The 16373-nt window shown below is 47.5% G+C and overlaps 1 protein-coding gene across 1 annotated transcript in view; it reads left to right on the plus strand.

The window, feature by feature from the left end:
* The window catches only part of PDK3 (pyruvate dehydrogenase kinase 3), a 1449910-nt gene extending 1436771 nt beyond the window's left edge, over positions 1-13139 (plus strand). Inside the window, exon 11 of the mRNA XM_086934512.1 lies at positions 12034-13139. Coding sequence (XP_086790638.1) covers positions 12034-12174 — 141 coding nt within the window. The 3' untranslated portion in view covers positions 12175-13139. The remainder of the gene's footprint in view (positions 1-12033) is intronic.
* Positions 13140-16373: the final 3234 nt, after the last annotated feature.

Here is a 16373-nt window from a genome sequence, read left to right on the forward strand (position 1 = left end):
CTAGCTTTAATGCACACCTAGCTCAGAAGGTGCATCATGGCAGAATGCAGAACATGCATGTTGCAAGGGAATGATGCACTGAATTTGCGAAGTAAGTACAGAAGCGAAGGGTCTTTGTGGGGTATGGGAGCGTTGTTTCCCATAGGTAGGATTCCTGCACCTATGTCTCATTCTAACCCTACAGCACCATCTGACGATAATTCTATGGACATCTCGTGGAGCACCAGAGGATGCGGAGTAGAGACAGAGGCCTTGTCGGTCACCTCCTCAAAGCGCCTTCATTTGTTTTCTAGATTTCGAGGCATGGAAGCATTTCTGTATTTGGGCCCTTGCAGAGTGTAGGTACTTGTTACTCTACAGCAGGGATACTCATAGTACGGCCCGCGGGCCGCCCGCGGCCCGGCAAGCCTTCCTTGGCGGCCCGCGGACCTTACAGACATGTACCAGTTTTTAAAAAAAAAAATTCTCGAGTGTCAGTACATACCACCGGCTGCAGCAGCCTGGACTCGGAGAGGCTCTGCTCTCTGGGGGCCGAGAGATTCCAGCCATAGAGTGGAGCTGCAGGGGCCTTCGGAAGAGGTGAAACTGAAAAAAGCCTCATTAAAAATTAATGGTCTTTAAAGACCTGCGAAATGCTCCGGCGCGGCTGTGCCCGTGCCAGGCAAGCTGTCTCATCCCGGGCTGACAAGGGGGTGGGGGCGATTTTAAACTCAATGGGTGTTGCACGCCTGTATGTGACACATATATTTCCTTCAGGGCTTTGACCTGGCACGCAGGTTTCTCGTGGTCACATACATAAGCTTGCTTGACCCTGGCTGATGGCAGGGCCGTCCTTCACAACCTACTTTTAACAGTGTGCAAAGGGGAGGACGAGGGAGGGAAAGTCAGGGGAGGGAGAGAGAGGGAGTGTCAGGGGAGGGAGAGGGAGGGATTGTCAGGGGAGGGCGATGGAGGGAGAGAGAGGGAGTGTCAGAGGAGGGAGAGAGAGGGAGTGTCAGGGGAGGGCGATGGAGGGAGAGAGAGGGAGTGTCAGGGGTGGGAGAGAGAGGGAGTGTCAGGGGAGGGCGATGGAGGGAGAGAGAGGGAGTATCAGGGGAGGGAGAGAGAGGGATTGTCAGGGGAGGGCGATGGAGGGAGAGAGAGGGAGTGTCAGTGGAGGTAGAGAGAGGGAGTATCAGGGGAGGGCGATGGAGTGAGAGAGAGGGAGTGTCAGGGGAGGGAGAGAGGGAGTGTCAGGGGAGGGCGATGGAGTGAGAGAGAGGGAGTGTCAGGGGAGGGCGATGGAGGGAGAGAGAGGGAGAGTCAGGGGAGGGAGAGAGATTAATAGTCAGGGGAGGGCGATGGAGGGAGAGAGAGGGAGTGTCAGGGGAGGGCGATGGAGGGAGAGAGAGGGAGTGTCAGGGGAAGGCGATGGAGGGAGAGAGAGGGAGTGTCAGGGGAAGGCGATGGAGGGAGAGAGAGGGAGTGTCAGGGGAGGGAGAGAGAGGGAGTGTCGGGGGAGGGAGAGAGAGGGAGCGAGGGAGACAGAGAGAGGGAGGGAAAGGGAGGAAGACAGAAAGAGGGAGAGACAGAGGGAGAGAGACAGAGAGAAGGAGGGAGAGGGAGGAAGACAGAGAGGGAGGGAGACAGAGAGGGAGGAAGACAGAGAGAGGGAGGGATACAGAGACAGAGAGAGAGAGGGAGGGGACAGGGAGGGAGACAGGGAAAGAGGGAGACAGTGAGGGAGGGAGACAGTGAGGGAGAGGGAGGGAGGGAGACAGAGAGAGGGAGAGAGAGAGAGGGAGGGAGAGAGAGAGAGAGAGAGAGAAAGAGAGACTGAGAGAAAGAGAGACTGAGAGGGAGGGAGACTGGGAGGGAGGGAGACTGAGAGGGAGGGAGACAGGGAGGGAGGGAGACGGAGCGAGACAGGGAGACATGGAGGGAGGGAGACAGACAGAGGGAGGGAGACAGAGGGAGGGAGACAGAGGGAGGGAGACAGAGAGGGAGGGAGACAGGGAGGGAGGGAGACAGGGAGGGAGACAGAGAGGGAAGGAGGGAGACAGAGAGGGAAGGAGGGAGACAGAGGAAAGGAGGGAGACAGAGAGGGAAGGAGACAGAGGGAGGTAGACAGAGAGGGAGGGAGGGAGACAGAGAGGGAGGGATACAGAGAGGGAGGGAGACAGGGAGGGAGACAGGGAGGGAGTCAGGGAGAGAGGAAGACAGGGAGGGAGACAGACAGGGAGGGAGACAGGGAGGGAGGGAGACAGGAAGGGAGACGGGGAGGGAGACAGGGAGACAGTGAGGGAGGGAGACAGAGGGAGGGAGGGATGGAGATAAGGAGAGGGAGAAAAAGTGGGAGGGAGGGAGACGGAGAGAGGGAGGGAGACGAAGAGAGGGAGAGAAAGGGAGGGAGAGGGAGGGAGGGAGGAAAACAGAGTGAGGGAGAGAGACAGAGAATAAGGGAGGGAGGGAGACAGAGAGGGAGCGAGACAGACAGAGAGAGGGAGGGAGACAGACAGAGAGAGGGAGGGAAGGAGACAGAGAGAGGGAGGGAGACAGGGGGGAGACAGAGAGAGGGAGACAGAGAGAGGGAGGGAGACAGAGAGAGGGAGGGAGACAGAGGGAGGGAGGAAGACAGAGAGAGGGAGGGAGACAGAGGGAGGGAGGGAGACAGAGAGAGCGAGGAAGACAGAGAGAGGGAGGGAGGAAGACAGAGAGAGGGAGGGAAGGAGACAGAGAGAGGGAGGGAAGGAGACAGAGAGAGGAAGGGAGACAGAGAGAGGGAGGGAGACAGAGAGAGGGAGGGAGACAGAGAGAGGGAGGGAGAGAGAGGGAGGAAGACAGAGAGAGGGAGGGAGACAGAGAGAGGGAGAGAGGGGGGAGGGAGAGAAAGATAGGGAGGGAGAAGGAGAGGGAGAGAGAGAGAGAGAGAGATGTGTGTGTATGCTGGATCTGGTGGGTCAGTGGACGAAGACGTCCGCTGCAGGGGCCTGTGTTCAACCTCATGGTCACAGGTTTTTTTTAGCTCTAGCCCCGCCCCCTCTCTCACTGACCCCGCCCCCACCGGTGCGGCCTGGGGCTACAAACCACACTGTAAATTTGGCCCCTGTGAGAAAGTTTGTGAGTACCCATGCTCTACAGCATGCGGGTGGGAGTCTCAGAATCTGAAAGAAATAATACATGGGATAATATCCAATGTATACCTTTCACGGTGATCTAAAGCAGTCAGAGAGCAATTGAAGTGCTATATAAATGAACTAAACCTACCATTTGAGGTATAACATGGAAATGTTATCAGTTCAGAAAAGAAATTGATTGTGCAATTTCCCCAGATTTGTAATAAAAGGTAACTTCTGCTTTTCAGCATGAATTCAAAAAGATATTGGAGACAGTGGATGATTTGATAGTGAATACAGGGGAGAGAGGTTGCAGGGTAAAAAAGTGGATAAGGATACTGCAGATCAGGTACAAGAGTATGGATATGACTAAGGCTGTGGGTGGGGGTGGGGGAGACACATTTTGAAATTCATTTGGGTAAACAGTAAAAGTGCAAAACAATTTTGATTATTGTGATTCTTTTGAGTGAGTACTCATCAGAAATTAGAGGTTTCTAAATTTATAGATATTTTTCTATAATAATGGTTTGGAAGTCCTTTAAAAAATAAATTTTGAGTCCTGCATCTGAGCTCGAGGAAGGCCTTGCTGCTAGTCAGTGCTGTAGTGGCAGAGCAGCCGCTGCTCTAGGTGTGGGACCACAGATGTGATGACAGAATGGTTTCTGAAAGAAGGGAAGATTTTTAGTTCCCTGGGAGATGTGTTCATAAAGTAATCAAGATGAAGGCGTTGGAGATGTACAAACAGTTTATGACCTGAGCTGGCAGTAATTTGCACTAATCAGAAACGTAGTGGTAGAGCGGTTTAGAATTTAGGCCTAGAGAAGGCTTTCGCTCCAGTTGGACAGGTGTTCATACAGTGATCTGGTCAGTCAGCGACATCAAGAGCAGATCGAACAGAGCCAGGAATGCCTTCTGGATGCTAAAAAGGTGTGGTGTCAGCTCAGTACAGCACCAATATCAAGCCGAGGTTTTACCAGAGCTGCATTCTGTCCACACTCTTGCATTGATTAGAATGCTAGCAGATGATAAAAAGCACCATCACCAAACCGTCAGCCTTTCACAACAGTAACTTGAGAAGAATCTTTTTTTTTTTTTAAACAAATTTTTATTGGAGTTTTTCTTTTATACGTACAACATAAAAAACATATAATCATCAGCATTATGTCGGTAAATGGTAGCAGCCCCGCCTGGCTATGTTGCTGGTGGTACAGGTTCGCAACATCTGCGCTTGGCTGCCCCCCTATCCACTATCCCCAGTGAGTAGGGGGTGGGGTGAAAGTGGGAGGAAGTAGGAAATTGAGGTCGAGACAGAAAAGAGAAAGATGGTAGTATATAGCTTGGTAAGTTCTCGGTGGAGTTTTGATCTGGTGGGGGAGTGTGGCATTGTTGCTGCTCATGGTGGTTCGTATGGGTCTAGGAGCTTGTCCAAGGATGCCCACATGCCCCTTTGTTGCTGTCTCCATGGTGTGTTACATAATGCGGTGTTGTCAGCCCCTCTGAGGTATATCACCCAGTTAAGCCAATACTTGAAGGTTGCTTTGGAAGTGTCTTTCCAGTTGGTGAGTACTATTTTGACAGCTGCTATGAGTAGGAGCTCTAGTAGGTCCCTATCCTGTTGCGAGTCTAGTTCTGTTATAATAAATGTGGTGGTGAGTGTAGCAAATTCGTCTTTTAATGTGCATCCTAATGTATTATTTATGAGGGTGAATATTCTACTCCAAAATTCTTTAACCTTGGGGCAGTGGTAGATAAGGTGCGCCAGGTCCCCCTTTTCTTTGTCGCAGTTCCAGCACTGGACGTTTTCCCTCAGACCCAGGGACGCCAGGCGAGCCGTGGTCCAGTAAATTTTGTGAAGAAGCCAGAATTTTGTCTGAGCTAGCACCGGGGAGATCTTGTTTTGTGCAGGGGAGGACCAGAGAAGATGGTTGTCTTTCTCGCTGAGTGTGGAACCAAGCTGTCTTTTTCAATATGTGGTGGTTTTGTCCTTAAGCTTGGACGTACTGGGGCGTAGATCTGTAGAGGTGGAATACCAGATGGCCTATTCCGTTGAGATTCGCCATGTATTGGATGATCGCGGGTTTGTGTTTTGTGAATTTTGGTTTGGACAGATCTGTTCTAATTTTAAGGAAGTTGTACAATTCTATGTCCGGCAGGTTGTGCTTAGCTTTTAGCATGCTGAAGGTGTAGGGGCTTCCCTCCTCCTCCAGCTGAGCGGGGTAGGAGATCCCTAGTCTTTTTCATGTATCCATAGATAGCGTTTCCCCCTTGTATTTTATCTTAGTGTTTGCCCACAGTGATTCCCACCTTGAGTCTTTTATGCTATGCTCCATCTTTTGGTCTATTTTGAGCAGTGCGTTTCTTGTGTTTTTAAATATCGGGTTTGAGTTTTGAGTCTGCTTGCTGGCTGTAAGGAGGACTATTGGTTCAAGGTTGTTTAGTGTGGCTTTCTCGATAGCGAGCCAGACAGGTGTGTAGCCCTGGATCGGTGTGACCCAGTAGGCTCCCTGTTTTGCTAAACAGGCCGTTTGGAATGTTCTGAAATCCGCCACATTTATCCCCCCAGTTCCTTAACTAGTCTTAGTCTGTCTTTTCAGGCCTATCCTTGGTTTTTGTCCCCCCCACAGGCGACCAGGTCTCCAGCAGCATCTTAGTCTTATCTATCAGCAGTTTCTCGTTTTGTTCTAGGGTGCTTTTGAGGTGTTTGCCGAATTTAGTCCTACGTATTTAATGAATCCTGTTTGCCAGGCTAAGCCTGAGTTTCCCAGTACCTCTTTTGTTGTGTAGATGTTGAGTGGCTTGCATTCTGAGTTATTTTATTTATTTATTTATTTATTTGCGGGTTTATATCGTGCTTGAATCAACTCCCGAAGGAGTATCTCTGCGCCCAAAACACCAGAAACAGATCCAAAAGCACAAACAATTGAGAAAGAATTAGTTCTGAAACAGAAATGTTTTCAGCATTTTTCTGAAGCTGAAATGTCTGTACACTGCCTGAGCATCAGTGGGAGCTTGTTCCATAGTGCAAAAGGCAATCTCAACATAAGCTGATTGCTAGACCTAAGGGAGCGGACAGGATTGTATGGTATAAATTTGTCTGTCCAGTACGAAGCTCCTAATCCGTTTAAGCTTTTGTGAATTAGGCAACAGGTCTTAAACTTTACTCTCTGACGAACAGAGAGACAGTTTAGTTTATCCAGAAGGGGTTTAGATGGAGATCTGGGAGGGGCGTTCAAAATCAGCCTAGCTGCGGTATTTTGCACAACTTGGAGTTTAGCTAAAACTCCCTCATTGGCCGACAGCAATAGCCTGTTACAATAGTCAAGACAACTAAGTACCAAAGCCTGCACCAATGTTTTTCTGGTAGACTCAGGAAGCAAGGGAAAGACTTTACGTAAAATGCCAATGACATGAAAGCAGGAGCCCACAATAAAGTTGCCATGCTGCTTAAGGGAGAGCTCTTGATCCAAATGTACCCCTGTTTAGTTTGTAGTCGGAGTGGGTTAAGTACCTTCCTATGGTCTCCATGAGGGCCGTGATGGAGGAGTTGGGACTTCATGTGACTATGAGGATGTCGTCCGCATAGGCAGCTAGTTTGACTGTTGTCTCGTTGATGGTGAAACCCCTCATTTCTTTATTGGCACCGATATCCCTAATCAACGGTTCCAATGCCAGCAAGAACAGCGAGGGAAATAGGGGGCAGCCCTGTCTAGTCCCTCACTGTAGGGTAAATGGCTCTGAGACTGCCCCATTTATTGCTATCCGAGCACTGGGGTTTTCGTAAAGTGCCATTACTTTCTGTGTATATTGATCTCCCAGGTTGTACGCCCTCATGCACTGTTCTAAGAAGTACCAGGAAACCCTGTCAAACGCTTTCTCAGCGTCTAGTGTGATAGCCACCGCTGGTTTGTTGGTCTTTGCGGCCCGTTCGAGTATGTGGCACAGGAGTCTGGTGTTATCATATGACATGCGTGTCTTTAGGAACCCGACCTGTGAGTTGCGTATCAGCTGGGGTAGTACCGTGTTGAGCCTTGAGGCCAGGATTTTAGCATAGATCCTGCAATCTACATTGATTAGTGAGATGGTTTTGGGGCCTCTGCGTGTCCTTGCCTTCCTTCGGGATGACTACTATATTTGCCTCCTCCATGGATGTGAGACTGCTCCCGCCCCCTCGCAGTAGTTGAAAACTTTTTTCATTGTTGGGTGTAGTCCAGAACGTTTTATCGCAGATGGCCGTGTACCCATCTGGTCCCGGTGCCTTATTGTCTTAAGAGACTTACAGCTAGATTCATCAACGAAAAATGGGCTCGCAAAGGGCCAGATTCTGAGAATCTGGCCCTTTGCGAGCGCAATGTTTGCATTTGGGATTCATCATCCCAAATGCAAAAATAGCTAATTGCGAAATCGCTAAATTGCGAGGAATTGCATTTAAGGAATCTCATTTTGAGATTCCTTAAATGCAATTCATTAACCATTTCTAAATTGCGAATTCACTATTTTTGGCCGCTATTTACCGGGAAGTCAGACTTCGTGGTAAATAGCAAAAACTTAGAAAAATGCACTTTAGTGAATTTTTCTAAGTTGGATGTTACACACACACATGTCCTTTGAAAATGTGTGTGTGCAACATCAGTCTACATTGACATTTCAGGGGTGCTACAGGGTGTCCTTTGGAAACCCCTGGCACCCTTGAAATTGCATCCTTATTTGCGATTAGCAATTTGCTAATCGCAAATAAGGAGGCTGTAGGAATCGCAATTTATTTTGCGATTTCTACATGAATCCCGATTTGCAAGTCCTTAATAGCGATTCCTTAATAATCGCTATTAAGGACTCGCAAATCGGGACATTGTTGAATCTAGCTGTTAATCACCATCTCAATTTCCGCTGACGTTATTTCCTGTCCTAGCGTCTGGGCTTGTTCAGTTGATATATTGGGGAGGTTTAGTCTGTCTAGGTACTCCTGGCAGCCCCCCTGGTCTAATGTTTGGTCTCTTTTGTAAAGATCCTGATAGAACTCACTAAATGTACGCAGGATATCCTTGTGTGTGTGTTTTGTGTGTCGGTGATTGATGAGATGGTGTGTTGTCTTTGTTTGTGTTTCAGGTAGGAGGCTAAGATCTTCCCTGCTTTGTTTGCCTCGCAAAGGTTGATTTCTTTATATTTATTGATCCACAGTCCGGCCCTTTCACTTAGGATTCTATTGTATTCATATTTTTTCTTTGTAAGCTCCTTTAGGGCGCTGCTGTTCTTTGTGTCGTTGATGTGTGTTGTTTCTAGCTTTTTAATGTCCTTTTCTAGTTGGGTTAGATGTAGATTAGCATTTCCATTCAGTTTGGCCTCGATTCCCATTAGCGTCCCTCTAACTTTTCCATTAGTGCGTCTCATAGTATCCTGGGGTCCTTGCCTTGTGTGTCGTTATGCCTAGTGTAGTCTTTGATGGCTTCCTCTATCCTGCTTTTATTTTCTTGGTCTGCCAGGACTTCATTGTTGAGTCTCCACCTGCGTGGAAGATCCTTGTTATGTCGCTTGGACAGCTGTAAGGTGATGCATGAGTGGTCGGAGAGGGTTCTAACTGCTATTTCAGAGTGTTCTATTAAATGCATGTGTGTGCCTGATATTAGGATGTAATCTATTCTGCTGTAGAAGTTGTGCGGGTTGGAGTAAAAGGTATAATCTCTGGTGTCAGGATGATGTAAGCGCCATGGGTCTTTTAGATTGAACCTGATGCAAATATTCTTTAGAATACTGTATGAGCTTGCTGGGAGTTAGTGGGACTGTGATTGTCTAGTGTGTACTCTAGTGCCATGTTAAAGTCACCTGCCAGCACCGTTAGGCCATTATGGGGAATTGATTCCAGTGTCCTTGCGACTCCCTCCCAGTATGCGGTGTCATCAGTGTTTGGGGAATACATGTTCACTACCTGGAAGGATTCTTACCCCCTTTTCAGTTGTGTTACTAGTAACCTCCCTGCATCATCTTGCTGTTGATCCTCTATATTTATTTTGGAGTTTTTGTTTATCATTGTGATAACCCCTCGCTTTTTCCCTGATGCCGGAGAGCATGCTACCTAGCCCACCCAACTCGCTTTAATTCGCGCTGGATTTTCCCTTCAGTTCCGGCCATGTTTGTCACCCCTTCTTTTTGTTAGTAGGAGTTCGAATCTCTTGCCCTCCTTCTGCGTAATGGGCAGGGTCTTTTTCGTCTGCAAGAGCGTGATCTGTGGACTTTTGACCTTCACCACCCGCTGTTTTGTTTTTCAGGCAGCGCTGTGAGGTTCTCTTGTCCTCCTCTTCCTTGGGATGATCCCGGAATGTTGCGCGCTTTCTGTAGCTCGGTTTGCCTGCGCGATGTTCTTGTCACCGCCACCTCTCCTGTTTGTTGCGACTGAGGTCCGTGTTTTGTGGAGGTGTTACTTGGGCCTCGCTTGGGGAACCTTCACCTTCCCTCCAATGTATTTTCACGTTATGGCTGCTGTCGTATTGCTGGCCAGATTAGAGCTACTTTGGGTCCACAGCCCATCAGCTCTGCCCAAGATCCTACTCGAGAGCAGTAGTTAACATATTCTCCTGGCCTAGTGATTGAATTGCGTTGGTTAGCCTTCCCGTAATGTCCCCGTAACACTGAGGTCACCTTTCAGCTGTCAGACCCCCACTTGTCCTTCGCTCTCCGCAGGTATGCTTGATCACTTGCTGTGGCATCGCCGCCCCCGACTCTGGTTCTATGGCCTATTTTTCTATGGCCTCCTGCTCTGACCCGGGTGAGGCTGCTTGTCCTTCCCTGGCTCTGTTTTGACTACAAAGACTCCTCCTCAAAGGGCCACCTTGTGGCTTGCTTCTTGTGTGTTCTTTCTCTTTACCTCTGCCGAGCTTTTCTTGATCCTTCCGTGTCAGGTGCAGTGATTTTTTAGTTGTTTTGCACGTTTTGGTGCAGGCACTGTCTTGTGTACCGCTGGTCGAGTGGTCAGGGCGTGTTTGGTGGCTTCTACTGCGAGGCTTCTCTTTATGATCTCCTGCCTCGCCCCACACTTTGCTGTTGCTCTCCTTTGTTTCCCGCTGGCGTTCCCCCTGCACAAAGATGGCGGCACCCCTGTACTTGCTTGCGGTTTCGCTTTCAATGTCAGTGTCATTGCGCTGTGCCACCTGGGTTTCGGGCGGTTTCTCCCTTTTCTGCACGCTCGAATTTTGCGGATACGGGGCTACTGCACCGCCATGAAAGTATCACTGCAGGCCAGGCTTTGGGCGGTACTGACGATGTTCCTGCTGTCCCTCTCGTTGTTTCTCTAGACCATGGGTGCCATCTTTTTAACTTTTCACAACAAAACGAGGGCCCCTCGTAGATCTATCAGGGTGGGGGTTCCCGCCTTTGGGTCACTGTCGCTGTCTGTGAGCGATCGCTCCCTCTCAATATGCACCTTGCATGCAAGACTCTTTATTAACTTTTTCTTATCTGCCCGCCCTGTGCTGTTCAGTGCTGCTCGCCCCCGTTAGATAGTGCAGTTCGTTCCTCGCTAAGATGGCGGCCCCCTGTGGTCGATGGTAGTTTCAGTTTGTCTCCACCATCGTTCGTGGCTCCTTTCTCACACCCTCACATTGCGGGTGGGGTGGCAGGAGGGGCCCCATTGGGGGGGGTGGGGTGGGGGGGTACCGCACTGACCTTTTGGATCCGCCATGGTCTGATGTGTCGGGCGGCCGGCCTCTTTTACTGTGGTGCGGCGACTCTCCCGGCGGGCTCCTTAAAGTGTAGGCGCCATCTTTTGGATCTCGCCGATCCTCCGTGCCTCCTTTATTAAACTTATGATACCCTCAAGTGCACTAGACCTATTGCACAAGCACTTTTCCGCAGATTCCTTGTACAACGAGATTGTTATGGGAGGGCCCTAAGGTTATCAACCCGTTTAATGTGTACAAAGTTTCATTTTATACACCCAAACCGCTATAAGATTGTGCTAGCTCCCCTGTTCATTAACACAGCTCCAAGCTTTGTTTTTTAACCTGTGATATCCTCTGACATATGCTTTTATTATCTTTTTTTATATTTCATATTAGTTTTTAACCAAATAATTCCAATTTTAAATGTACAAATGATTTTGTATGATGCATAACTCCTAATTGGCTGTTGCCGAACAGGTATGGTATCCATCTGTCGGCTCATACATGGGCTTGTTTTCAATTTTAGTTGTTGTGGGTAGTTGAATCGAGCACCCTATGTAAGTTTTACACATTGGTATAACATGTCCTAGCCTTGCAAGCAATTTGCAGGCAAAACAATATTTTGTGATACGAAGTCTCCGCAGGCCCATTGTGAGATGCGCTGTACGAACTCTTTTTCTCTTACATTTTTGACTGTGTTTTATCATGTATGTCTTTTGTAGCTTTTATGACTTGAACAGTCGAAATAAAGCTTAAATGTGTGTGTGTTGCATTATTTTTTTAATTCAAATTAGGTTACGAAATATGTAATAGTTAAATAATAAATACCTTTCCCAGCAGCATGCCACATGGTCTTATTATTTTTCTGTACATTAGAATAGTACTCTTGTTCTTTATTAGAACTCTATAATCTTTATAGATGGCTTTTATAAAAAAATATAAGGTATAATGAAACGTGAGCTGTGAATGGAGTAAGGCTCACTTCTGCTGCTGTCTGTGAATCTCCTGGGTAGATATCGACTGGCTAGGAGCTAATCAAAATGTCGGATTTTGTTGTAGTTCAGCTGTCTGAATTTTAGTAGGGCGCATGATCCTCAAAACATATACTCATTCGTACAGGCATGGCTATGCGCTTACGATAGTGTAAAATCATGTTAGTGCATTAGTTTTTCTGAGCATTGGAGCAAACCAGAAACATAGAAAGTACACAATTTTGCTTAATGGCTCTAATCTTCTCTATTAGGAGAAAATCAATATTTCAGATCTTTTAATATTGTTATTCTTTGCAGGCTCTTTCTAGTGAATCGTTTGAAAGGCTTCCCGTTTTTAATAAGTCTGCATGGCGACATTACAAGACAACACCAGAAGCAGATGATTGGAGCAATCCAAGCAGCGAACCCCGGGATGCTTCCAAATACAAGGCTAACTAAAGAAGCTACCTGTGTCACCATTACGGGAAAAAAAGTATCTCCATAAAGCATTGCCTCTCTTCGACAAAGGATCCTATAAACACAATGTACATTTATTTCAGGAAAGTCTTCCTTGAAAGGGCATGAGTAGGGCACTGAAATGGCAAATGTGTTTTTGTGATGTACGAGTGAACAAAAAGCACTTAGTGTTTGTGTATGTGAATTGTTGTAATTTATTTTACAGAACCTTTTGATAAGTGTGATCAGATACTGTGACAGGGGATTTGCACTATTATTACACTTACGTATTAGGATTAAAAACCAGGTGATATTTTATAGAAACTATTTTTATTTTACAAATCAAAAACAGCAAGAGCTGTAATATCAGTTAGTTGAATCTTTGAAAGTAGTATAATGTTTGGTAATGCTTCATGACTCCGTTGTTATTTAGTCCGTTCAAAGGCATGATTTGCTTAGAATTTCTAAATCCTGACTGTTGACATCTTCAAAGTTCAGTTGAACGAAGTATGCTTTGCTTCCAGCATTGACTGTAGTTGCTTATGTTTTGTATGGCAAAATGAATATTTAGTTCCCAGTAAATGCTCCTCCTACATTACAGAGGTCTCATGAAATATTTTAACTGATGGCAGTGCCACTTCCATTTAATAAAACTGCACCTTAATCCTCCTTTGTGATTTGTACAGAATGCCAAAGGGTTAACTGCTTGTCCATTTTAATTGGATAAAAACGATTTGTGTTTTGTATTTTTATTTTTGTATTTAAAAGCGTAATATGCTTTGCTTTTAATTAAAGAGTAACCAAGGTCTTGCGACCACTATTATGAACGAAAAGCAGCCTTAAACACTGTCCATCCAAAGGCCTCCTGGAATATTCTGCATAAAGTTTTTGATAGAGTGCATTGCTTTAATTGTAAAGACAGAAATGTAAAGGAAAACATGTTGTAAAAATAAAACTTTGGAATGTGATGGCAAACCCTTCTTGCGTTTGCATACCTTGAAAGAGAGGTATATTTTAGTGCCCAAGTAAAATAGCAGTATTTTGTGAGCTTGCAAAGGTTGTGTAAGGGGAGCTGTAAAACATTGAACACAATTTTAAGGTCACCAAGATGGTGTGGAATCTGCTTGTCCTGGAGTTTGAACACTGCCTAACCAATGAGATGTTCTGGTCTTCATACTAACTGTGTCTCACGATCCAACACCAACCACTTTATCATTTCTAACAATTGTGTTTAAGTGAGTGCTTCAGTTATAGTAGCCTTAAATTCAGTGTGTTAGCAAATTACTTGCAAATGTTCTATTAGATTTGTATTTAGAGCACATGAAAACAACACATATTCTTTTTTTTTTAAAACCTTTATTACAATAAAAATAATACAGTTGCAGACCTACAACCACAGGGGCCGGCCGTTAGCAATGAAGACCAAAGTTGCAATGTTACACAGCTCATCAGCCGACAACCCGAGGGCCCGGCAGCGATTGCGCACAACATTGTAGAAGATCCTGTGGCGGTAGGAAGGATAAATTAAAGGTTTCACATTTTATATTTTATAAAGAAACAAGAAACACAAACAGAAAAAAAACAAAAAACTAGCAAGGCAATGAAACTATCCGGTGAGTGTCTGTCCCTGGGAGGAGGGGGGGGCAATCCCATCTGAAAGGCCATATGTGATAGAAGGATCTAAGATCTCGGGGGGGGGGGGGGGGCGGGAGTGGGCGAGCACATTATAAACAGTAGAGTGTAGAATTCAGGGAATGTGTGGTCACGGGGACAGAGGTATGTCAGGGACTTCTACAAAAGGGGGGGTGCAAATCTCTCCACAATACAAGTTCCATTGGTGCCATATCCTCCCCCACTTCTTGGGCCTACCCCGAGCGACATACACAGTTTTTTCCCTGAACATGCACCAGTCCATGTTTTCTTTCCAGGTTGAGACCAGAGGTGCTCTCTGAGATCCCCATAGTTGGCCTATGTCCCTTTTAGCTACCATATTGCCAAGGGTGGCCCACTGGGTCTGAGCAACACTGTAGTCATTTGGCTCCCAGACATTCAACAAACAGCGTCTGGCCTCCGGCAACAACGAAACACCCGTTACCTCTTCCATAACAGCATGCACACGGTTCCAAAATACCACAATATCTGGACACTCCCATATAATATGAAGAAAGGTAGCAAGCATACCGCATCCACGCCTACACAACCCGTCAACAGAATAACCCATACGCAGCAGGCGTGGACCCGTGACATAGACTCGATGTAGAATCTTCAGTTGCACCAGCCGGAGACGTGCCGGAATCGCGACTTCCTTAGGGGAAGATATCGCAGCCTGCCAATCTTCATCGTCCAACTCCAGCCCATCGCCGGTCCAAGCACCCCTAAGCTATACAAGTAGGTCCGACCGATTGTTGATACGTTTTTTATAGATGAGGGAAATGGTGCTATCGGGGACATGTCCGTCAAGCACTCTGTCTTCAAGAGGAGAGGACTCTGGAATAACGGTTCCGACTGGAAAAACCGACCCAAGCGCATGGTGGATCTGGATGTAACGAAAGTGCTCCATATCACTTAATGCATATTCCAGTTTGAGTTCATCGAAAGTTTTGATCCTTGACCCAGAGATCTCCGACCCTACTAATACCAATGAGATCCCACTTTTTTTCGAATCCCTTCGTCGTCCAGAGATTCCCCAATCTCTCCGCCGCGTAAAGCGGAGTAGCTCTAGTCAATCTGTCCGACCACCCCGTAGCCGCGGTTGCACTACCCCACACCCGTATCGCAACCCCGGTGGGCCCAGTCAAATTCTTCCTAACTGATCTGGAGTAAAGCGCCCTATTGTAGTTACCTCCCGGTAACTGCCACTTATCCATTTCGAATTCGGGACGGGGCCGTACATTGCGTGGTTAACTGCACTTAGTTGGGATGCCCAATAGTATCGTTTGATGTCGGGCAACGCTATGCCTCCATCATACCAGGGCAAAGTCAGCTTCGCCAATGCAATGCGCCTATGCCCGCCCCATATGAGCTTCCTCTAGAGGCTCTCAATCTCGCGGAAATAACTAGCAGGTACAAGATCAAGCGCATTTTGGATGGCATACAGGAATCGGGGAAGAGACATCATCTTGAAAAGAGCCGCCCTCCCCACCAGGGACAGCGGCAGGCCACACCACGCCTTCACGTCCGATTTAAGCCGGAGGAGCGGAGGAAGCAATTCCTCTCATATTGTGCAGCGGGTTCCAACGAAATATAAATCCCCAAATATTTGAAACCGACGTGCGAAATCGGTATCGGACAGACGCGTGGCAAGGGGGGCAGCTCTCCAGTAAGCGAATAAATACAAGACTTGGCCCAATTGATTACCAGGCCAGAATTCTTCCGAACAAACTCAATACGTCAAACAATACCCCTAACGACTTTCGGGGGGAAGTGAGGTACAGCAAAATGTCATCCGCATACAACGATATACGAACCTTTGAGCGACGGTTGCCATCGAAGCCTTGCGGCAAGAGGTTCAAGAGCGAGCGCGAAGAGCAATGGAGATAAAGGGCACCCCTGTCGCGTGCCTCTACCAAGAACAAAGGATTCCGATACCCTGCCGTTGACCACCACCTGGACCAGTGGTTGCTCATACAGGAGTCTAACCCACCCGATGAAACCGGGGCCAAAACCAAATTTTGCAAGGGCCGCCCACAAATACGGTCATTCCACCGTGTTGAAGGCCATCGAGGCATCCAAGGAAACCAAGCGACCCCGCCCTTCCAATACGCCGTGAAGACGACGCAGGTTGAGCACGGTATTTCGATGGGGAATGAACCCGGACTGATCTGGGTGTATCAAATCGCTGATCACTTTTATCAGCCGATTTGCCAAAAGTTTTGCCAAGATCTTGGGCTCGGCCTTTAGAAGCGATATCGGCCTATACGACGTACATTGGTCACGGGGCTTCCCGTCTTTGTGGATGATAACAATGGACGCCAGTCTCTGATCCCGGGGAAGGATCCGACATCTCGCGATTCTCGAAACATTTGACGAAGGTGCGGCGCCATTTTGTCGGGACACAACTTATAAAGTTCGATCGGGATGCCATTCGGACCCGTTGCTTTCCCCGAGCGAATGGAGCGGATGGCGAGCGCTATTTCATCGTTGGAAAATTCTGCCTCCATAAGCTCTTTGTCCGACTCAGACAGGCTAGGCAATGCGATATC

The sequence above is a fragment of the Lissotriton vulgaris genome, chromosome 8 (assembly GCF_964263255.1).
Source record: "Lissotriton vulgaris chromosome 8, aLisVul1.2, whole genome shotgun sequence".
In the NCBI taxonomy this organism is placed as follows: Eukaryota; Metazoa; Chordata; class Amphibia; order Caudata; family Salamandridae; genus Lissotriton; species Lissotriton vulgaris.